At 37.9% G+C, this 24,325-nt stretch overlaps 1 protein-coding gene across 1 annotated transcript; it reads right to left on the bottom strand.

The window, feature by feature from the left end:
* Nucleotides 1–11,999: 11,999 nt before the first annotated feature.
* On the bottom strand, nucleotides 12,000–24,135 carry LOC140021236 (uncharacterized). Its single transcript, XM_072072001.1, has 5 exons — nucleotides 23,473–24,135; nucleotides 22,646–22,794; nucleotides 21,467–22,219; nucleotides 21,015–21,334; nucleotides 12,000–12,292 (listed from the first exon to the last, which is right to left on the bottom strand). The coding sequence occupies exons 1-5, from the start codon at nucleotides 24,133–24,135 to the stop codon at nucleotides 12,000–12,002; spliced, it is 2,178 nt and encodes a 725-aa protein (XP_071928102.1).
* Between the last annotated feature and the right edge of the window lie 190 nt (nucleotides 24,136–24,325).

Below are 24,325 nucleotides of genomic sequence, written 5' to 3'. Positions count from 1 at the left end.
TTTTGAATACCTTCCGCTTAGATTCATGAAACAGTGTCTTCTAAAAACTTTTAGTACTTTCCAAGAGGTTTCCAACGGTATAAAGTTTTCCAATTTTAGACTTGTATCGAGTGAGATACGATTTTTCAAAAATCCATATCAAAACTGAAATTTTCCAACTTTCAAGGAAATAGAGTTTTCCAAGAACTCTTTATTCTTTCGACATTATGCAAACGTTTTAACCTCGATTTCCAAGATAAAAATCCAAATGCTTTTGTACTTTAAGAAACTCTAATTGAACCTCGATTTACGAGTAATTGAGGTTCGATTTCATGAAATTTCCTTAGATTGTACTGGTGTACAATCTTCCTTGATAGTTGGGATATATGAATGACAATATATTATTAATTGCTCAGGCGCACATGAGGACCTTCAAGAGGATCCTACCGTGCACACTTGAAGTTCCAGAAAATATTTCTTCTTGATTTGCTCGGTGAGTGTCAAGTGTATGACTACTTGAATTCTATGGACTTGATTCATGCTTGGCTTACCTGATTACATGCTTAGCCTGCTTAGTTTTGAAAAATGGAGTCAAGTGTGTACTTTATCGCACTCGTTCTCATTTGAAACAAATGACTCATGCTTAACATGGTTTGCCTGGTTTACATGACCTGAAATACATGCTTAAACCTGTCAAATGCTTAAATACATGACATGGTATGCTATGGCTGCATACGTCGATGGAGTGAATCTCCTCGACACTTACATGATACATGGGGGACGCCCAAACTCATAGGTCGACCTTGGAACCCGAGCCGGCATAGGCTTGGTCGGGAACCTCGGTGAGCCATGAGATTCACATGATAAGATTGATCTATTGGAGAGATCTTGCTTGGCATACTCGTGGAGTATCGCCTCATAAATGTCGTGCGGGTCCGAAGCGGTGTATGGTGGACGGATGAGAAGTAAGTGGTGATCTACGGTTTGGAAATATCAACCCGGTTGACGGAGAGTCATCACGGGAAGATATACGAATGAACTGGCAAATCAAGTGGAACTTAGCTCCTAAGAGCTACCATATCCTTGAATTGTTTCTGGTTACATTTTTGGTGGGCATTATTAATTACTTGCAAGCTATTATTTGAATCGTTACTTGGGCTTGTTACCTGAACTATGTGCCTGCATGTGTGTTCTTGGCCTCACGAACGTTTTTGCTCACCCTGTAGATTTGTTTTTCTTAACAGGTTTGAACTCGGAGGTGTACTGGGGAAAACCCTCCTGATGTGTTTTTTTGTTTAGGGTTTCTATTACATTTTGGCTATGCCCCTTGGTTTTGGGATGTACTTATGGAATTGAAATGTAACTTTTGGGACGTGATGTATATTTGGGAGTTATGTTGTACTTTGAACACCCGACGTGCGGGCTGGATAATGGATAACTATTGTTAAGCTTGAACGCTTCCGCATTTACTGTATTTAAGTTTTACTTGTGTTGTGTAGATCGATAATAAGCTTGAATGGAATTGCTTGAGTCCTGGCGAGAGTTAGGCAAGCGTTCCGCGGATACCCTTTGGTTCGCCTTAGGGAGAAGTGGGGGCGTCACAGCTAAACTGTCAAATCCAATTTTACATAATCTGATTCATAGTCCCTCACATTTCACAAAATGAATTTTTTCATTTTTCATTGATCATGTGTACGAATATTTTTTTAAACCCATATATATATATATCTATTTTATTTCACCTGAATAGTATGAATAGCATGAAATGTATCTCTATTTGATTTCACCTATAATTAAAATTAGTTTATTCTGGTGAAATCAATTAACTTATTTGTACTGTTCCGGTGAAATAAAATAGACAACACATGAGTTTTCAAAAACAAGAAAAAACTATTCGTACACATGATTAATGAGAGAAATGAAAATTTTCATTTTGTAAAATGTGAGGGACAAAAAAATTCATTTTGTAAAATGTGATGAACTATTGATCAAATTATGTGAAATATGATTTGATAATTTTGCCGCTTAAAAATGATCATGTATAAGGCATATGATGGATTTCGATCAAAAACTAGTCAGAAATCTAGATAGGGACCAAATTTGACCGATGTAAATTTGTAAGGAACGTAAAATTACACTTTTACAAGTAAGGGATGAAAAATATTATCTATATCTATATAAATTTGAGAAGGAATTTTTAGCAACAAGCCTCCACGCATCTTCTCACTACCAATTCCATTTTTCTAGCATTTCACATTTAATTTAATTTATAAAATATATTTCTCTCAACTTCCACATCTACTCTTCACATTTGAAATTGTTGGTTACTTTTTAAAATTATTTCATTTCAAATTGTTGGTTAATATGCATGTTATCCTATTTGAACTTCAACCCATCACGTTTTCGATGCCTTGCGTTGTTTATGATTCTACAACAATTAAAACTTCTATAAGACCATAAGAAGAGATAACAAAGATAACTTCTTTTCATGTTTTCTTATTAATTTAAATAAGTAAGATTATTTACACTCCATTTTTGTTATTCACACTTCAATAATTATTTTGGTTATATAATTTTCATTAATTAGACTATATGATAAAACAAATAGTGGAATTGCAAATAATAAAAAATGGAGTGCAAATAATATTTTCTTAAGTATGAAGTGGCTTCCATGCCTTTCTAATTTAAAAAAGTAGTGACTCCACTTATCTAGGAATTTGATTTGAAGTTTATTAGTGGGAGGGTAAATAAAAAGAAAGCATTGCCAAACTTAGTAAAAGTAAAAAAGTAAATAACAATATTTTATCTTTTAACGTAGTAATCCTAAGTAAAAGGGCAAAATTAAATAAAAAATATTCATGAAATAATGTCCTGGATTTAAAAAATCAAGAATGGTACCATTCATGAAATCCAAATTATGAAATCACTAAATAAAAACAAAGTAATACTAGCCTTTTAACGTGGAAATTTTTTTTTGAAATATTCATTTTTGATAAAAAAAAATAATGATAATAACAACACCAATTCTACCAAAAATTTTAAAAAAAAGTAACATTATAGTTTAAGAGAAAGATATAGAGCATTCAACTCTAAAATACTACTTAATTTGTATATATCTGGCCCAAATTTGACATTAGATTTGAATAAGAGTGCAAAACCCAAGCACTAAGGATAACTTTTGGTATCATTAATTATTTTATGTATTCTTATTGCTGTCTTCATATGTAAATACGTATTTACTATGTTAAATATATATATATATATATATATATATATATATATATATATTGATTGTAGTACTTGAGGATATTATAGATATTATCAGTTTTTCATTTCCATTTTTAGACACTAATAGTTGCACCATTGTAATCATTTTTCGATTTTATATTTTCATTATGATAGGTAAAGTTAAATATATTGGATCGCAGGGATATGAATTTAGAGGTTAGGTATAGGGGGAGGAGAAGTTAAAAAGTGGCAGGAAAGGTTGAAGAAGAACTATGGGTTACAAGGATGGGCAGAGAAGGAAAAGAAGAAGAAAGGAGATTACAATAAGAGAAGAGGGAAATGGTGGTGATTTTTACTAATTTTCAGAATTCTAAAAACACATATTATGAAGATTTTTTTTTTGAAATATACGTTAAAGTTTATGAAAAATGCTAAACTAAATGCAGTCAACAATTATAGGGGCACAAGATAGGAGAAAGATTTTTTTTCTAAAAATGGAAGAAAATAAATTGGTTATAATTTATTTTTTTATATTATAAGTTGATATATGGGTATAATATAATATGTTTTATCGGATATTGATAAATTGACTTTTTTTAAGAAAACTCTTCTCACCTTACCACCCAACCTAACCCTTTCCTTAAATGCATTAACAATTCTTTTATCATATAAATCATTATAGATTAATTTTTTTCAAAATATTAAGCATCACTTCTTTAAAATTTTTAGTATATATATATTTATTATTCTGTACCAAATATATAAATATATACAATATTATTTTGATTTGAAATATAATCCCGTGCATAGCACGGGTCAAAACACTAGTTTTATAAAATGCGGGAGACGTTTTGAACGATTTTCCCTTAACCAAAATACAATTTCATTCACCCCAAAAGCAATTTTAAAAAAAAAGTTCTTTCTTGACATTTCCCTCAAAATATATTCGAGAAAAATGTAGTTTTCATACCCAAATTTTGATACATGAATAATTTTAGTCCCCAAATTCTGGACAAAAATGGATCTGCTCCCAAAGTTATAATTGATAAGTACATTTAGTGCCTTGATAATTTGCGAGAAAAAGTCATGTGCCACACATGCCGGGCAATTAAATTATTAAAAAAATAAAGAAAACGTAAATCAACCTGCTAATACTTAGCTGCGATGATAATGCAATGGTAGGGTCTATTTAAAAAAAACATTGCTAACACTAAATACCAAATTTAAGAACTAATAATAGCATTAAGTACCATCAAGAACAAAAGCAACGACTACAACACAATTATCAATATCAAGTTGCTTTGGCTTGATTCTAGCCTTTCGTTAGTCGCATCTTTTGTATTCGTACTTCTCAATTAGCTGGGAATAAGAGAGTGAGGTCTTTGACACATTTCAATATCATGTGTGCATAATAAACAGCAGCAAATTTTAGCAAAAATCGAATTAAAAAGAATCGCTAAATACCTATTTTGCAATTTGTACCTGCCATTCATCGAGGACAAGAGAAATCTTTTCTTCCAAGATTTTGATCTATTCACAAAGTAACATCTTTGTCCTTCTACTACAGTCCCAAACATGAAATGATGCCATACTTTGCAAAATTTCAGATTATATTTGAGGGACTAATGTTTAAACCTAATTGAAAAAATTGAGAATTTTGCTTCAAGCTCTTTACGCGGGGAAAGGAGTGGAGAAAAGAGGAGTTTTGAGTGTGTGATTTGCTCGATTACGTTTTTCTAAACTCAATTTATTCTTCTTTTAAATAAGTCACTACAAGGAAAAAGGGAAATAGCAACCAGATATATTGGCTGCAAAAGATGGAAATCTGGTTGCTAAAACAAATAGCAACCAAAAAGAATTTGGCTGCAAAATGGTCGGCATACCCTTTTTGCAAAAAGATATTGCGATCAAAGCATGGTTTTTTGCCAAAAGGTGTATTAGTAGCAACCAAAAGGCTTTCTAGTCACTAGTTCTTGAACTAATAGCGACTACTTTTTAGTTGCAGAAGGTTGAAAGTGTTGGTTGCTATAGTATAATTTGGTTGTTGTAACCAAGTTCATGTATTGGTAATGGCAACCAAAATGTAAGTTTCGTTGGTAAAAAAACGTGTTATAGCAACAAAAAATGATCCTTCTTGCTGAATATTTTATTAATAGCAACCAATTTAGCAGCAATTAAAATTTAAGTTTGGGTGGTAAAAGAATAATATATAGCAAGGAAAAATGACCATAGTCGCTATGAGTTGTATGAATGGCAATAAAATTAAAAGTTAGGCGAATTTGGATGCCAAGTAACGATTATTTTGCTACCAAAATTTGCAACCAAAGTAATTTTTTTTGACAATTTATTAGGTTTCTTTTAGAATATAATTTGGTTATTGCATTACTAAACACTAGTAGCCAAGATTTGATGGGTAACATATGTTATTAGTAAAAAGCATTAAAATAAAATAACCCAAACACTAACACAAGGAATGAATCACTAAATTCAATAAAAAAGAAACCATTAACTTTGCACATTTGTTTTCTTGCATAATGAGAGGAAAAGTATCAAATATCGATTCCAAATTGAAATATAGATGACATTGAAATCAACAACTAAGTGAATAATTTCAAATAACTTATTAACTACATAATCTAAACTAGCGGCTAAAGTTTATTGCTCCAAATATTTGATATCTCTAAAGGTAGTAGTGCACTTGCATCATAAATTTGCATGTGTCATCAATCTACATCCACAAAAAATGGAGTGAAATATTAATTCATCAAGTCACTTATAGGACGATATGTTATTGTGCTTAAAGAACACATGAAATTTTGTGTAAGTTTTAACTTACATACCATCACTAGATTCGTCATCGGAATCTAAAGTCGGTAAAGTCATACCAAACTTGTCTGTCATAACGTCTTTCATCCAATTAATCACTATTTCCTACTTATTTAGTTTTTCCTTTGTTGCTGCGAGCTCTTCACTTGTTACTTCCAATTTCTTGGTTGTTTCAATTAACTCTACTTTAGCTTTGGTGAGCTCATCTGGCATTTGCTCATCTGTAGTTGTTGAAGAAGACCGTACCTTTTTAGGTGGTTTTGGGCCACGACCCTTGCCATGGATATACCCAAAAGGTGTCCCAAGATGCTTTGCAGAAATTGTTGCCTCGTTAATAGGAATTCCATTGTCAATTACTTGTTGCAATTCTGATTTCATCACGATCTGTATTACAAATTAAAAGAAAACATTTTAAGTACTCAATATTTGAAAAGACAAAATATTGATAGTTATTGTGTAAAATTAAACTTACAATCTCATGTTCATTGTCTACCCAATTTCCATTCTTATCAGTGTATTCAGCCTTGAATAAGTCAATATCTCCACACCCCTACATCATGTCAATTGATAATGCTAATTAAATATTAATGTGTATATGTGTGACAACCCCACCTCTCCCTAGGGCGTACCTAGAGTTTAGCGGACCGTCTGCCCAACTCTCGTCACACAACTTCAAAGATTAATTATAACTTCAAAAGTAAAAGAAACAGCTGTTCCCAAGCTTAGAATGTACGTCTATACACATGTTTATCTCAAATGTTCATACATACCCAACTGTAACAAAAGATTCAAGTTCTAGTTGAACTTCTAACCCTACTCGAGCACTAGCGCTAGTACAAATACAAAAGTCAAAAGGTCTAGACAAAACCAGCCTGTTCCCGCCTCACGCCGATGCTCGTACCCCCTGTAAGGAAAACAAAACTAATGGGGTGAGCCAAAACTCAGTGAGGTTCCAAAGCATCATGCAAAAGCAAGTAGCAAGTTGGTCATTATATAAAACTTGAAATCTCAAAGTGGCGAGCACAAAAGTTCATGAAGTAAGCAGTAACACTTCAAGCAACCAGTTAATTAGAGATTCAACATTTCCAGGTATAAGGATACAAGTCATTCTTGCGAGCTAACTTGGTCGCAACTTGCGAAGAAGCAGTTGACACTCCGTCAACATTCAAAGCAGTGTAGCAACTCTAGTAGAGCACTACTTAACTCCAATCTCCATTCACCAATCAAAACCCCTACTGGGCCCAAATTCCAACATTAATAGTGGTGATAATATTCGAGTATACCGAATCCAGTGGACCATATCCAGTGGATTACGCAATAAACAATAAATAGTACCTATGGTTCGCCAGTCTCCTCGACCAAGCCTTTACTGGCTCGATTCGACCAACTAACCCATAGGGTTGGGATCTCAAGCAGTATTCAAGTCATATACATATACATCAAACCATTTGTAACCAGTACACAGTAATAAGTCACATTAGAACAAGTGCGATAAAATATACCCTTACCCAACCGAACAAGTCAAGTATTATTCAATCACATTAAGAAAGTATTGCATTCAAGTATCAAGTTCGGCCATGCAATTGGAGACACTCACCAATGATTTACTACTTATCCAAATCAAGCAATGGTCTAGCCCCCTGGTTAGAGTCAAAATTTGCGATAAAATATCGGGTAACAACTTGCAATCAAATAGGGTTTCAAAATATATGTCATTCGCTTATTAATATCAAAGGAAAAACCAATTAAGTAAAACTCATTTAAATAGTAATCATAATGCTTAATAAACTCTAGAAAATACATGCCCGCTCTTTTGGTTTTGGTAAAGAAACGATTGAAACATTTAAGTTTATACCTTGTCATATGCAACTAGAAAATCTCGTTTAAAGTGACCGTTACTTTCTCCTTGTAAAATATATCATTTTTGTCAAAATTTCATCTTACATATCACTATCAGGGTTAACTCAAACATTCCTAAGTAAGTGAAGTCCAAATTGATTACAAATCCCACATCTACCTCCACTTTCACTCACTTACCCCACAAGAAGAAAAATGGGCAGCACCTCCCCTATTTTTCCTTCACTTTTCCTCCAATTTTCCAAACTAAACTTCATGGCAAAACATCCCAAATCAACTCCACAAGTTATAAGGTAAAAGAGGTTCTTATACTAGGTTACAAAACCAACTAATTTAAACTTATCTTTAGCATATAAACATCATATATTTAAGCTGGAAAATTCTCTACCAAAGCTGAAAAATTTGGAACTAAAGCTGGAATTTCTTATTTGGAAGCTAAAAAGTCATAGTAAAGCTAGAATCTTCATACAAGTCTATAATAAGGCTAGATACCATCATATCATGGCTGAAAAATATAATACAAAGCTGAAAAATTAAACCCTAGGCTGGAAATTTCACCAATCTTCACAAATCCATGATATCTTCCATAAAACTTCCAATTTCAAGTCATCTACGCAATAAATTGCAAGATAAGAAAGAGAAGGAGAGTTTTCTAACTTAATACATTCAAACCTCTAGGAAAAAGTGAAAAACCAAGGCTTTCCTCTCCAAATCACTCCACTACAAGCCTCCTTGTCACCTTGTTGCAACTTTGTTCAGTTTAGATTAGTGGTTTTTGTTGATTCCTCACTCAATCAAGGCAAAATCAAGATGAAAAGTGAAGTCTTCTTCTCTCTTTTTTCCTCTCCAAGAGTCGGCCAACAAGGAAGAAATATGAAGGAGATTTTGATGGTAGGAAAGATAAAGATGGAAGAAAACTTTTGGTCAAAGAAGGCCTTGATTGCCAACATTTGGCAATCAACTATTTTTCTATTTTTTTTCTTTTCCTCTCTTTCTTAGTCAATAATTTCGGCCAACCCTAGGAAAAAATTAGTGAAAGAAAAATAAGAAAATTAGGGAAAGAAAGTCTTGGTCAAATGGTGTCCTCGACCGGTAACAAACGGCGCGAGTCGGTTCAAGCCTATTTCCTTGTCTCTCTTGTACTTTTAACTTATGATTCACTAACTTTCTCTTAACACTTTTAATCACATACTTCCTCTTACTTAATATCCGCTCTTATCCACCAAATTTAGTACACAAATCTCACCAATTGATCATACTACCACAATGCACCCTAAAACCTAACATACACTAACTATAAAGGTAAAAGTAAAACTCTCAACTCTATTATTTATTACAACTATTAAGGGAAGTAAATTATTATTAAAGAAATTATAAATTAACTTATTCAAAATAAAAGAGAATTATAAGAAAATATAAATGAATTTTCAAGTTCTCACAATCTCTCCTCCTTAAAAGAATTTTGACCTCGAAATTCATACCTTTATTTGTAAATGGGTATTTCTCTTGCATGTCCGTCTCTAACTCCCAAGTTGCTTCCTCGAGCTCATCGTGTTTCCATAAAACCTTAACCAATGGAATTTGCTTTTTCCTCAGATTTTTCACCTTTCGGTCCAGTACTCGAATAGGTTGTTCCTCATAGGTTAGAGACTCGTCAAACTCAATATCCTCTGGCAGCAGAACATGAGTTGGGTTCGGATGATATTTCTTAAGCAAAGAGATGTGAAAAACATCATAGATTCGAGATAAAGTTGCTGGCAACTCTAATCGATATGCCATCTTTTCTACCCGTTGGAGTATGCTAAAAGGTCCTATGTATCTTGGCTGTAGTTTCCTTTCTTTTGCCGCCTTGATCTTTTCTTTCAATGGGGTAACTTTAAGAAATATCTTGTCTCCTATTCCAAACTCCAAATTTTTCTCCAACGGTCGGCATAACTCTTTTGTCGACTTTGACCCATTTGAAGTCTCTAACGTATCATTTTTAGCTTTTTGTAGGTTTCCTCAACCCATGGTATCGTTGTTAGATCTATAACTTTTCTCTCTCCTACTTCATCCCAGTAGATCAGTGATCGGCATTTCATTCGTAAAGTGATTCATATGGTGCCATTTGGATAGAATAGTGATAACTGTTGTTATAGACAATTTGACTAATGTCATGTATTTGTCCCAACTTTTTTCAAAATCCACAATACATTCTCTTAATATATTCTCAAGGGTTTGAATGGTTCTCTTTGACTATCCATTTATTTGAGGATGATAGACTGTGCTATAGTTCAGTTTAGTCCCTAAAATCTCTTGTAACTTCTGCCAAAATCAAGATAGAAATCTAGGATCTCTATCGGATACTATGCTCACTGGTACCCAGTGCAATCTTACAATCTCATCTATATAAAGTTTGACAAGTTTCTCCAAAGAATGTTTCATATTAACTGGTAAGAAATGTGCGGACTTAGTCAATCGGTCCACTATCACCCAAATCGCATCATGACCTTTTTGAATTCGTGGCAATCCTGACACAAAATCTATCATTATGTGTTCCCACTTCCATTCAGGTATCTCTAGAGGTTGTAACAAACCCGACGGTTTTTGATTCTCGGCCTTCACTTGTTAACACATAAGACATTTTTGAACAATTGAGCAATCTCCAATTTCATGTTGTCCCATCAATATAGGCTTTTGAGATCTTGATACATCTTGCCACTACTTGGATGCACAGTGTACCTAGAACAGTGAGTTTCTTCTGAAATGTCCTTTTTCAATTGTTCATCCTTTGATGCAACGATGCGATTTTGAAATCTTAGAATTCCATCAGGACCTAAATTGAAGTCGGCAACTCTTCTTTTTTCACTCTCTCCATCCACTTTTGTACCATTGGTTCTTTCTTTTGACTCTCCTTAATTCAATTCAACAATATTGATTTCATCACAATATTCCCCAAAATAACTTTCTGTGGCTCAAGACGAGGGATCCATTCACTAACATCTTTTAACAGGTTCCTCTTTCTTACCATCAAACCTGGTAGTTGAGTCTTTCGACTTAAGACATCTACCGCTACATTGGCTTTTTCCCAAATGGTAATTAATGGTATAGTCATAAATTTCTAAGAACTCTATCCATCGACGCTGCCTCAGGTTTAATTCCTTCTGGGGGAATAAATACTTAACAGTTTTATGGTTTGTATACACCTTAAAAGTCACCCCATATAGATAATGTCGCCATTTCTTCAAGGCAAACACAACCGCAGCGAGTTCTAAATCATGGGTTGGATAATTCTACTCGTGAGAATTTAACTTCCAAGAAGCATAGGCAATTACATTCCTATTTTGCATTAAAACACAACCTAATCCTTCTCTCGTAGCATCTATATATACCGTATAACTATCCTTCCTATTTTACAAAGCTAACACTGGTGCCATAGTCAATCGCTTCTTAAACTCTTGGAAACTGGTTTCACATTTAGCATCCCAAATATATTTTTCCTGCTTCTTTGTCAAATTCGTTAAGGGCCCTGCAATTATTGAGACATCCTTTATAAACCGATAGTAGTATCCTACTAGACCCAAGAAACTACGAATCTCAGTAGGATTTTCCGACTGTTTGCACTTGGCAACAGCTTCTAGTTTAACCGGATCCACAGTAAGTCTGTCTTTTGAGATTATATGACCTAAAAATGACTCTTTCTCTAAAAAAAACTCGTATTTGCTAAATTTGACAAACAACTGGTTCTCTCTTAGGGTTTGTAATACCATTCTCAAACGTCCTTCATGTTCCTCCTTAGTTTTAGAGTACAACAAAACATCATTAATATATACCACCACAAATTGGTCCAAATAGGGTTTAAACACCCGATGCATTAAATACATAAATGCTATTGGGGCATTAGTTAATCCAAAAGGCATCACCGCAAACTCATAATGATCATATCGAGTGTTAAAAGCAGTTTTTGACACATCCTCCTTCTTAATTCTTAATTGATAATATTCTTGTCTAAGATCTAACTTAGAAAATACCACAGCCCCTTGTAACTGGTCAAATAACTCGTCAATATGGGGCAAAGGATATTTATTCTTAACGGTCACTGCATTCAACCCTCGATAATCAATACACAATCACAAACTCCCGTCCTTCTTAACAAAAAGTACTGGAGCGCTCCAAGGAGACTCACTCTCATGTATAAATTTCCGTTCTAACAAGTCTTGCAATTGCAATTTCAATTCCTTAAGTTCAGCGAGCGCCATCCGATAAGGTATATTTGAGATAGGAGTAGTTCGAGGTGCCAGATCAATCTTAAACTCCATCTCTCTCTCCGGAGGCAATGATACCAATTCATCAGGGAATACATCTGGATATTCGTTTATCACCGGCATGTCCTCTAGTTTAACCTTTTCTCCTGGGGTGTTAACTAAAAAGGTTAGATACCCCTATGCCCTATTACTTAACAATTTTCTAATCCAAATTCCTGAAATAAGGGCAGATAAGACTAAAATACCCCTTACATCTAGGTTTTGGGTTGCTTCACCCGATATACAAAATTCAACCACTTTCATTCGGCAATCTAAACGAGTATGATAACGAACTAACCAATCCATTCCTATAATAACGTCATACCCCTTAATAGCCAGGCTTATAAGATCTACTATCAATTTTCGCTCACAACTATACACCTCGTTAGTAAGTAAAGATTGGTCACCCGTAGGTGTTCTCACTTCTAAATCATACGGTAGTCTCTCGGCCTTCACATCAATTCCACATATAAAAGTAGGGCTGACAAAAGAATGAGTTGCACCAGGGTCCATCAAAATCTTGACCAAACAATAGAAAACAAGGATCGTACCTTCCACTACTTTCGACGGCTCAGGCACTTGTTATTGGTCCAAAGTATATACTCTGGCTGGCATCCTTAGCCTGGTCTCTCCTACATTGGTCGGTCTAGGATTCGACCTATCGGCCTGCAGGGTATCACTAGTGAGCGGGCAGGTTGCGAGTTGGTGCTCGGTACTCCCGTATTGTAAACACTTCCGTGCCTTTCACCAACAAGTATCCTCAGTATGATTAGACTTTCCACAGTACTCACAAAATAAGCGAGGGGTTGATGTTTGATTTCCTTGTGAGACACCTCTCAGTTGTCCTCTTCCACCTGAGACTCTTCTCGGAGTAACTCCCTTAGGTGTCCCCGAAATTCTCCCTTCACCAGCTCCTCAATCCACCTTAGGGGGTGGCATACCCCGATCATCTTGTCCCTGCCCTTGAGCTCCACTAGACGCATCTCTATTTCTTGCATGAAAAACCTTTACCTGCGCCCTTGCAATCTTGATCCTCTACGCTTCTCAAGAGCCTCCGTGAAAGTATTAATTCGTACCACCGCCAAAGCCTCTTGTATTTCTACATTCAACCCTTGTACAAACTGCTTCACCCTCCTTTGCTCTGTTGCCACTAATTCAGGAACGAATTTGGATAATTTGGTGTACTGGGTTTCGTACTCAGATACACCTTTTTTTAAAAAAAATTGCTTTATTACCCCAACACAAAGTTACAATCAGAGAATGAGACCACTCAAGTAGACGGGTCCCTTACAGAACGAAGAGAAGGAAAACCTAACTTATCCATCCTGACTTTCCCTCTAGCCCGCTACGGAAGGTTGTGTGCTTGATCAAACCTTAATAGGGTCGTGCGGGTGCAAAAGCCCTTCATTAGCTAGTACGTCAGCCACTTTGTTTGCCTCTCTATAGCAATAAGAGAACAACCCTGGATTGTCAGCGATTTGCCATATTTGGAGTACTTCTCTACGAATGTGCCAAAGACACTGGAACCGCCGTTGTAGGATGCCCACTAAAACCAACGAGTTAGACTGTACTTGAACCTGTGTGTACCCTTTCTGAACACAAAGACGGAGACCCATTAAAAGAGCCAAGACCTCAGCACACAGACTGGTAGTGACCCAAAGGAAGGCCGAATACCCCACCAATACCTGACCGTCTGAATCTTGTAGGACTCCATCCCTACCACTAGCACCTGGATTGCCCTTGGAACACCCGTCTGTATTAAGTAACACGAGCCCCCCACTTGCTGCCTGCCACCGGACTAGTCTACACTTCTGTAAGGCCATGGGTTGAGAAATTTGGTCAAAGAACTGAACTAAAAGTCAATGCCACCGTCAACTTGTGGAACTTTCCCACGACCACCTCGGAGACGTCCCGAAGGATGGCATGATAGATTTTCCCACACGACAGGTGTAGCCCTTCCCATACCGCCTTATTCCTCGCCTTCCAGATGTGCCAACAGATACAACTTGAGAGAATAGCAACCACAATTTGTCTCCGCGCATCAGACTGTGAGGAAATCCACCAAGCAACCAGTCTATCACGCAGTGAAACTTGCGGCAGAAATATCCCACAAGTGGCTCCAAAGGAATCCCATACCTCCTTTGCTAGCTGTCCCGTGGAAAAAACATGCTCACTAGACTGTGACACCCCGAAAATTAGGAGATTGTTTGTAAAGAAGATACTAAAGTGTATTTCTTTGGATTTGATTTAAAACCTTATTTTGTTTTAAAAGACTAGAAACCCTAATTTTAATCACTGAAATTGTAAAACCCTCACGTTTTTCTTAAAAATTTCCTTTTATTTGAAAATTCATTATTTATTAAAGCCTTACCACCCAATCTTTCCACAATAAGTGCAAATAAACCTAGAAAGTAGGGTTTCACTTTTAGTTTCAAGATCGGAGCAAAACTAGGGTTTTCGCGATTTTTCGTCGGATGAATTTTCGGTACAGAGTAAGGATTAAATTTGGTGATTAAAAGTGACTTTTCAGTGAGAAATAATATGTGAATAGGAGCAATGATATAAGGTTAGTGAATGGGAAGTAAAAACCCTAGTACGTGTGTTTTTAAAAAAAACGGCGCGAACCGGCGGGTCCCGCGCACTACCGGTTGAACGCACCACTTGACCACCACTTTCTTACCCTACAAGCTCATTGATATTTGAGCAAATTATCTTCTTAAATTACAGCTAAGTCTGACCGAAATTGGTGGCTAGAATAACAAGGAAAAGAAAGAGAAAAAAAGAAAGGTGGTGGTGGCGACAAGTGTCGCCACCTAAGAGCATCTTGACCAAGACACTTTGCCTTCTTACTTAACCAATTTTCTGCACTTTCCCCTTCATTTTTCCAGTAGCTGCCGACCAAAAGAGAGAGAGAAAGTGAGAGCAAGAAAACAATTCCATCTTCTTGATTTGCTTCAACTAAGTGAGGAATTCCAATTCCAAACCGATTAAAGGGTAGGTTGTGAGTTGAGAAGCTTGAGGAACCAAGAAATTTCAAAGGGAGTGAACTATCACTCATCCAAGCCTTGCTTTTGAGGTATAAACATCTGATCATGATCCTTGTTGCTTTAAATCTTGCTTTAAGATGTTTTTTTTTAGCTTAAGTTTTGGCTTGATTTCATGATTATGCAAGTGGTTGTGATGAATTTGGGATGAATAAGTAAGTTAGGGTTTCATAGTTTTCTGCCTAAACTTGCTGTATGGTTGCACATGTTGTAAATAAGGTTATAAAAGGGGCTTTGGTAGTGATTAGAACAAGAAAATTGAGAAAGTTCCATTAAATACCAAAAATTCCAGAATCTGGAAAATTTTCCAAAAATTGAGAAAGTTGTATATAATGGTATTTTATAGGTTCCTACAAAATTTCAGCTCAATCGGAGCAACGTAGCTCGTGAAAAGATGAAAATACCCTTGCTGTTCTAGGGTATAAACCAGAGTTCCGCGTGGACAGTTAGTCTGTTTGGGGGTGATTAGTCACTAGGATCCGTTCATTTTTAGTTTTTTTCCAAAACATAAAGTTTTAGTATTCTGACTTAGCTTTCAAACGCCTCAAAGAACACCTTAATCGGACCTTGGTAACCTGAGATATGACCATTCCAGTGCAGTGTGGTTAAATAGCCGACTAGTTGGGTTTTGGTTCTGTAAATTGAGGATTTGACTAGGTTGCATTGGAAACTGGACTAAGAGATCTTCATGAACATTGTAGCCCTGTGTCTTAGCTTCGAAACGGCATAAGTTTCGCCTCAATCCAATAAGCGTAGCCTCGGATGTGTTATTTCCGCAACCATACGTCAAATCTGTCTTTTGCTAAGTTGCATTTCCACCCTTATTATCACTTTGATTTTTGTTCTTATGTTGTGTTGAGCCTATGGAATGGCTAATGAACTGAAATTATATTGCGGGTGATGTTGGGTTGGATTGTGTAAGGATTGAAGCCGAAATGGCTGGAAAATTTGGTAAACACAAAGGGCATGCTGCCCGAATTTACACTCGAGAAATAGGAAACTATACTTGTAACGTAAGTAAGGATTAAGTGATTATCACTTGAACTAGCGAAGACCTTGCTGCTTTGTTATCAAGGGTTATATGTTAGGACTTGGCCGAACTTGTACCTTGAGGAAAAGACATAATGGCCAATGTGAACCTGTTTTCCTTGTACTTTCAACTCAAGTGATATTTCCAAGTATATATACTACAAAACCTTATGAATTGAAAAAAACGAGCAAGTGTTTCACGAATGACTTCCAAATGAATTTCAAGGGGTTGATTCTTAATGAACGAAACGTTTAAGTTTCGAATCTTAGTCATGTTTCAAAGTTCTCAAACTGAGTTTTATTGCAGATTTGGACTCCGAACCCGGAGTATAACCTGAAAGTGACCAGTAAAGGCACTATATCTTGTGATGAGTGCTTTGAAATACCGAATTGCACTAGATACTTGAACTTGATACGTGACCAATATGAGTACATGTTATATACGTGAATTGATAGGGCAAGAGTGTACTTTATCGCACTTGCCCTTACGTGATATACTTGTTTATTGATTGCAATTGACTTGATCTACTTGTTTATGATGTGCGCACTTCCTGGAATTCCAGAAACCCTGTGGCGAGTTACTCTAGTCGAGCCGGCAAGGGCTTGGTCGATTGGGTAGCGAACCCTGGGTCTCTTGTTTTGTCGAGTGGAGTGATATCTCCTCGACTAATCGGTATAATCGAATATTACCACCCGTGTTTATTGAGGATTTTGGGCCCAGTAGGGGGTGTGAATGGTGGACGGAGAGTCGTGTAAGTGGTGCTCTACTGGATTGGTTCCTTTACTTGAAAGTTGACGGAGTGTCAACTATTACGTGATCGAGCTCCTGATGATGAAATAGGAAGTTGGCTCCTGAGAGCCATCCGTATCCTTATGCTTTGGAATGATTATTGCTTATTGGATTATTGTTGATTTTGAAAAACTTTTACACTCGCTCATTTTGAGATTTCTACTTGACGTGTTATTGCTCACGTTTATGAACTCTTCATGCTCGTTACTTTGCTATATCGAAAACTTGTACTTATAAATAATGGTCAATTTGCTATTTGGAACCTCACTGGGCTTTTAGCTCATACCACGCTATTTGTTTTCCTTACAGGGGGTACGAGTGAGGCATGAGACATGTAAAGACTAGCATAGTCTAGTTGTTTTTGACTTTTGACTTTTGACTTGTACTCGCGCTATTCCTCGAATAGAATGTTTTGTATTTGGATTGTATACGCCTTGAACCAGTTTGAGTATATTGAGGCTTTGTACCTTGATTTTCATCAATGTAAATTCTAAGCTTGAATTGCGATGTTATTTATGGTCCATGAATGAATGCACGTGATATGAGTGAGTGAGTCCTGGCGAGAGTTGGGCAGGCGGTTCGCCAAACCCTTTGGTACGCCTCAGGGGGAGGTGGGGTCGTCACAGATGGTATCAGAGCTCCTATTGAGCTCGTGTCGGGAGAGGGTTCTCGGACTGTGGGGATTGGCTTGTTAAGTGTGAAACAATTGTTTATTGTTGGGGACCTTAGATATGTATGTTGGGTAGGAATCTCTAATACGGTTGATTTGCTCTTGAGTCTGGCCAGCTTGAGTGGTGAATTATCATATTTTCGGATTCTTGTCCCCGAATACCAAAGAGTGACACCTTTACGATAAGTCGAGATCTCGCGTAATATTGGGATAAGTTTGGATTGCGAAAGCAAAGGCATGGGGAATGCGAATAGTTTGGACTTGAAATATATTGAAGATATTCATGGGATTTGGGATCCTTCTTATTCACGTGTTTCGAGCCTTGATTAAGTGTAGTGCCTGAACGATACTTAGGGTTAATGCTTTATAAGTTATGTGATTTGTTTTGATTGAATGTGTTGTATTGCCTTGTTTTATGATTTAGAAGGGTTTATGATTTGCATTATTTTGTTTTGTGCTGTTTATATTTCTATAGTTACTTAGTGGCTATATTCTATCATTGATTAGTTGGTTATATTGTTATAGTTGATTCGCTACGAACCATGGAGGGTAGAAGAAGTCAAGTTAGGGGAACTAACCGAGGACGCGGTCCTAGTCGTAGCCGTGGGGTAGACAAGCCCAGGAACCGGTACATGAACCGAGAGAGGAAAGAGAGGCAATGGTTGAACCACAACCTGAACCCCAAGCTGCAGGGGGAGATCAAGTGGCAACTGCCATTCAGCAGATGACTAACATTCTGACTCGGTTAGCGGAACAACAGGGTCAAGCCCCTGTACATCAACCTAGGGACCCTGATAATGGGCAAGATAGGGTCTTAGAGAGATTCCATAAGTTCTCTCCACCCAAATTCCTAGGAGGGCCAGACCCGGATGGGGCCGAGAAATGGCTGGAGGCCATGATAAATATTTTTGCTGCCCTGAACTATACAGAGGAGAGGCAAGTCCAATTCACTGTTTTCCAGTTCGAGGGGCCAGCTAGGGCTTGGTGGAACGTAGTGAGGGCCAAGTGGGAGAGAGAGGGAACTGCATGGACTTGGCTAAACTTTGTACGAGATTTTAACGAAAAATACCTTTCACCCATCGTCCAGGAGAAGCGAGAGGACGATTTCATTAAACTCCGCCAGGGAATGTTGAGTGTAACTGAGTATGAGACTCAGTTTACAAAGTTGTCCAAATTTGCTCCCGAACTGATAGCTACGGAGCAAAGAAAAGTACGGAGGTTTGTGCAAGGGCTAAATGTGGAGTTACAAGAAGCCTTAGCGGCAGCTCAAATTAACACGTTTACGGAAGTTTTAGAGAAGGCTCAAAGAATAGAAATTGCTAGGGCACAAGTGAGGGCTTTTCATGCAAAAAGGAGAGGTACGCCTGGTGGAAGTCATAGGTAAGGACAAGGTGAATTAGATATGCCACCTTTTAAAATAGGTCGAGGAGATGGTGGTGAGAAAACTTCAGGGATGTCTAAGGAAATTACTCCAAGGGGAGCTTCGCGTGGCTGGGGCCAAGCAAAAGGTGCCTCACAAGGAGGTCAGACCTCAGCCCCTCAAGTATCTTGTGGGTACTGTGGGAAGGCCAATCATGTGGAGAATGATTGTTGGCGAAAGGCAGGAAAATGTTTATGGTGTGGTAGTACCGAGCACCAGCTTGCAACTTGTCCCCGTAGATCACACCTAAACCCTGAACAAACGAATGTAGGAGGGAACCACTCAAGAGTGCCAGCTAGAGTGTACGCCTTGTGATATAGGCAACCCTAGGGGAAGACCCTCCTAGAACCTCCCAACCTTGTAATTATCAGAGTTGGATCTTTTCTCCCAACAGAAATTGAACTCGATTGTTCTCATGAACTCAAGACCTCTGACACACAAAGGTAATCAGCAACCTTAAGCAAATAAGGATGGATGAAGTGACACCACGATTAGGGAACAAGCTAATCGATAAAGTCTGATTGGAATCCTAAGCCATGAACTCAAGAATTCAAGAGTAAGTTCGATTAAGAACTTGAAGGAAAATTCCTCACGATTTCTGGTTGTAATAATCTGCCTTTTACTCTTACAAGAGGTGCCTTTTTATAGGCTAAAACTAGGGCAAAATCCGGCCCACATAAACCTGGAAGAGATTCGGCCCGCATAAAAGAGCTTAAAGAGCCAGCTCTTTAAGGCTTTCCGATAAGGCCCAATTAAGTAATAAAATACTCAACGCCTAACAACTACTAAACTAGACAGTCTTAAAACAACTACCAACTAAGCTAACAAGTATGAGATCATTCCTTCGCTTCAAACGTACAAGTGAACAAAGTAACTTCATGGTCCATCGAATCTTCAAACCTAGCTTGCTCCTTGCTTGTATGGTGAATGATCAAGGCTCGTAAAGCTTCCTTCACCTTCTTGGTTCTTGACCTTGTCATCGGACCACCAATGTTGGTCAAAGGGTCCTTGACCCAAGGTTGAAGTTGTTGCGCACCCGTATCCGCATCATTCCCTCCCTCCTCGAAAGGATTCGTCCTCGAATCTTCAAAGTCTGTATCAAAATCAAAAGGGGATAGGTCAGACACATTAAAAGATGCGCTTATGCCATACTCACTTGGAAGTCCCAATTTGTATGCATTGTCGTTGATCCTCTCTAGGACTTGAAAAGGTCCGTCGCCTCTTGGATGTAACTTGGTCCGTCGAGATGCTGGAAACCTTTCCTTCCTCATGTGCACCCAAACCCAATCACCAGGTTCGAATACAACATGCTTTCTTCCCTTATTCGCATGATGTGCATATTGCGCATTTTTCTTTTCAATTTGAGCTCGAATTCTCTCATGCAAGGTCCGAACAGCCTCTGCCTTTTTGACACCATCTGCGCTTAAACACTCATCAACAGGAATAGGTGATAAATCTAGAGGAGTTAACGGCTGAAACCCATAAACAATTTCAAAAGGAGAATGATTAGTAGTAGAATGAGTGGTTCGATTATATGTAAACTCAGCGATAGGCAAACATTCTTCCCACTTCTTCAAGTTCTTTTGGACAATGGCTAGAAGTAAAGCACCAAGGGTTCGATTGGTTACCTCAGTTTGACCATCCGTTTGAGGATGACTAGAAGTAGAAAATAACAACTTCGTTCCCAACTTTCCCCAAAGTGATTTCCAGAAGTAGCTTAAGAATTTCCCATCCCTATCACTTACAATAGTACGCGGTACTCCATGCAATCTAACCACATCCTTGAAGAATAAATCAGCAACATGGCGCGCATCATTTATTTTCCTACAAGGGATAAAATGAGCCATTTTAGAAAATCTATCCACTACAATAAAGATACTATCCATACCTCTAGAAGATCTTGGTAAGCCAAGTACAAAATCCATGGATAAGTCTGTCCAAGGAGCATGAGGTACGGGTAGAGGAGTGTATAGTCCATGAGGGTTACTCCTTGACTTGGCCTGCTTACACTTTAAACACTTATCACAAATGTTAGCAACGTCACGCTTCATTTTAGGCCAATAGAAGTGTTCATGCAAGATGTCAAGAGTTTTATCAATGCCGAAATGTCCCATCAATCCTCCACCATGGGCTTCTCTAACAAGTAATTCCCTAAGCGAACAATTGGGAATACATAGGCGATTTTCTTTGAACAAGAAACCTTCATGCCTATAGTACTTTTGAAATGCAGCATGTTCACAAGCTTGAAACACATTAGAAAAATCGTCATCATGTGCATACATGTTTTTAATGTGCTCAAAACCAAGTAGCTTAGTGCTCATGTTAGTGATCAAAGTATACCTCCTAGACAATGCATCCGTAACGACATTATCTTTCCCCTTCTTATACTTAATGATGTACGGAAAGGAATCAACAAATGCAATCCACTTCGCATGTCTTTTATGCAACTTTCCCTGACCCTTAAGAAATTTAATTGATTCATGATCAGTATGTATCACAAATTCCTTAGGCATAAGATAATGCTGCCACACTTCAAGAGCACAAACAACAGCATACAATTCTTTATCATAAGTAGGGTAATTAAGAGCTCCCCCACTCAACTTTTCACTGAAATATGCCAAGGGTCTATTATTTTGATGTAAGACAGCCCCTATGCCGATCCCACTAGCATCACATTCAACTTCAAACGTCACATCAAAATTAGGCAAAGCAAGAATAGGTGCTGAAGTTAACAAATCCTTAAGCTTATTAAATGACTCTTCTTGCTCTTTTTCCCATTGAAACCCCACATTCTTTTTAATTGTCTCATTCAATGGTGCTGCAATAGTACTAAAGTCTTTAACAAATCTCCTATAGAAACTTGCAAGACCATGAAAAGACCTTACTTGAGACACATTGGTTGGAGTCGGCCACTCTAAGATGGCTTTTACCTTGGCGGGATCAACACGTATGCCATTTGCACCAACAATATATCCAAGGAAATTAACTTCAGGAGTGCAGAAGACACATTTTTCCATGTTAGCAAACAACCTATTTTCACGCAAGGCACTTAAAACAAGTCGCAAATGCTCAACATGTTCATCTAAAGACTTGCTAAAGATCAATATATCATCAAAATAAACAACAACAAACTTCCCAAGAAAATGGCTTAAAACATGGTTCATTAACCTCATGAAAGTACTTGGAGCGTTTGTTAAGCCGAAAGGCATCACAAGCCACTCATAAAGACCATACTTTGTTTTGAAAGCAGTTTTCCATTCGTCTCCTTCCTTTATCCTTATTTGATGATAACCAGCTCTTAAGTCAATTTTAGTGAAAATGATTGCCCCATGCAATTCTTCTAACATATCATCTAACCTAGGAATAGGATGACGATACTTAACAGTAATTTTATTAATTGCACGACAATCTGTACACATTCTCCAAGTCCCTTCTTTCTTAGGCACTAAAATGACTGGAACTGCACAAGGACTAAGAGATTCACGTACCTGGTCCTTTTCAAGGAGGGAATCGACTTGCCTTTGGATTTCCTTTGTTTCCTCCGGATTTGCTCTATAGGCTGGTCGATTTGGTAGAATTGCTCCAGGAACAAAGTCGATTTGATGTTCGATACCTCGAATTGGAGGTAATCCTTTTGGTAGTTCCTCCGGAAACACATCCTTGAATTCCTGCAAAAGAGAGTAGATTGCACTAGGAAGAGAATCGGTTATGTCTAGTGTGTAAAAGGAAGAATAATCAGCTTCCCTGTACAGAAGTACTATGAGAAGACTTTGTGCATTCAGAACCCTACCTACCTCACGCACACTTGCATAGAAGCTCTTTTTGTTCACTTTCAAGCTCTCGGCCTCACTAAGTTTTTTTCCACTCGAATTTTCTTTTTCACTCAACTCGGCCTCGACTTTCTTTTTTTCCTCATCCTCAGGCACATTCGGCTTTTTCTTTGCCTCTCTCAGTTGCCTTTTCTCTCGCTCTTTTCTTAGATGCAATTGTTCCTCATACACTTGTGTAGGTGTCAAGGGTGAAAGAGTGATCTTGAGGTTGTCCATAATGAACTTATACTTATTAGTGAGTCCAATATGATCAGCCTGCTGATCATACTCCCACGGACGCCCTAACAAGACATGACTAGCTTGCATAGGAATTACATCACATAAAACTTGGTCCTTGTATCGACCAATAGAAAAAGCGATTAAAGCTTTTTTGGTCACCTTGACTTCCCCCCCATCATTTAACCAAGATAGTCTATAGGGTTTAGGGTGGTAAGTCCATGGAAGGTGCTTTTGCTCGACAAAGTCAGCAGCTACGCAATTAGTACAAGAGCCACTATCAATGATCATGAGACATACCTCATCTCCAATTTTGCATCTCGTATGAAAAATGTTGGTCCGTTGGAGATCATCTTCTTGAGCTTGTGCATTTAGCACTCTCATAGTCACCATAGTTCGAGCCACGGGGTCCTCTTCTATTTCAACCAGGTCAGCATCCTTCCCCTCTTCTTCAAGTGGTGGCATGTCCGCATATTCCTCCTCTCCTTCGCTTTGCCACATTCCCTCTTCATTCATGTACATGATGCTTCGGTTAGGGCATTGAGCCATGAGGTGGCCAATTCCCTTGCATTTGAAACATGCCTTTGGCTGGTTGGTAGACGTATTTGCCCTTGGAAGAGTCGGCCGCGGGGTTGGTTTAGAAGGAGTTGCACTCGGATGGAACGGTTGCTCCATTCGCCTGTTTTCCCTTTCTTTATTGCTTTGCCTTGGCCAAGCATTGGATGTTGGCAATTGATCTCTTCTCCAAGGTATGGAAGAGGATGTAGTGGTTCGGCCACTAGGTGTCTTTATAGGTAAGGCTTGCCTTTCCACCTTCTCTGCATAAGACACCATTTGTTGTAGCTCAAAGTGGTCTTGAAGCTCAACCTTCTTCCGAATTTCAGGATTTAATCCATTAAGGAATCTTGCCATGGTTGCTTCCGAATCCTCTTGTATATTGGCCCTTATCATTGCTACCTCCATTTGTTTGTGGTACTCATCAACCGAACTGGACCCTTGGGTGAGTCGTTGGAGCCGATTGTACAAGTCCGTGGTGTAATGGAAGGGTACAAATCGTTTCCTCATCACTTGCTTCATTTCAGCCCAAGTGTCAATTGGTTGTTCCCTATTTCTCCTCCTTGTGGCACATACTTGCTCCCACCAAATGGATGCA

The sequence above is a fragment of the Coffea arabica genome, chromosome 11e (genome assembly GCF_036785885.1).
Source record: "Coffea arabica cultivar ET-39 chromosome 11e, Coffea Arabica ET-39 HiFi, whole genome shotgun sequence".
Classification (NCBI taxonomy): domain Eukaryota; kingdom Viridiplantae; phylum Streptophyta; class Magnoliopsida; order Gentianales; family Rubiaceae; genus Coffea; species Coffea arabica.
Note: the sequence above shows the minus strand (reverse complement) of the source record. Positions and strands in the feature narration are given on the sequence as shown.

Coding starts and splice junctions, on each gene's coding strand:
- LOC140021236 (XM_072072001.1), bottom strand. CDS start 24,135: ATGGAGGTAGCAATGATAAGGGCCAATATACAAGAGGATTCGGAAGCA. Junction 22,795..23,472: donor GATGCAAAATTGGAGATGAG/GTATGTCTCATG, acceptor TCTCTTTTGCAG/GAATTCAAGGATGTGTTTCC. Junction 21,335..21,466: donor ACGGATGCATTGTCTAGGAG/GTATACTTTGAT, acceptor AAAGTACTATAG/GCATGAAGGTTTCTTGTTCA.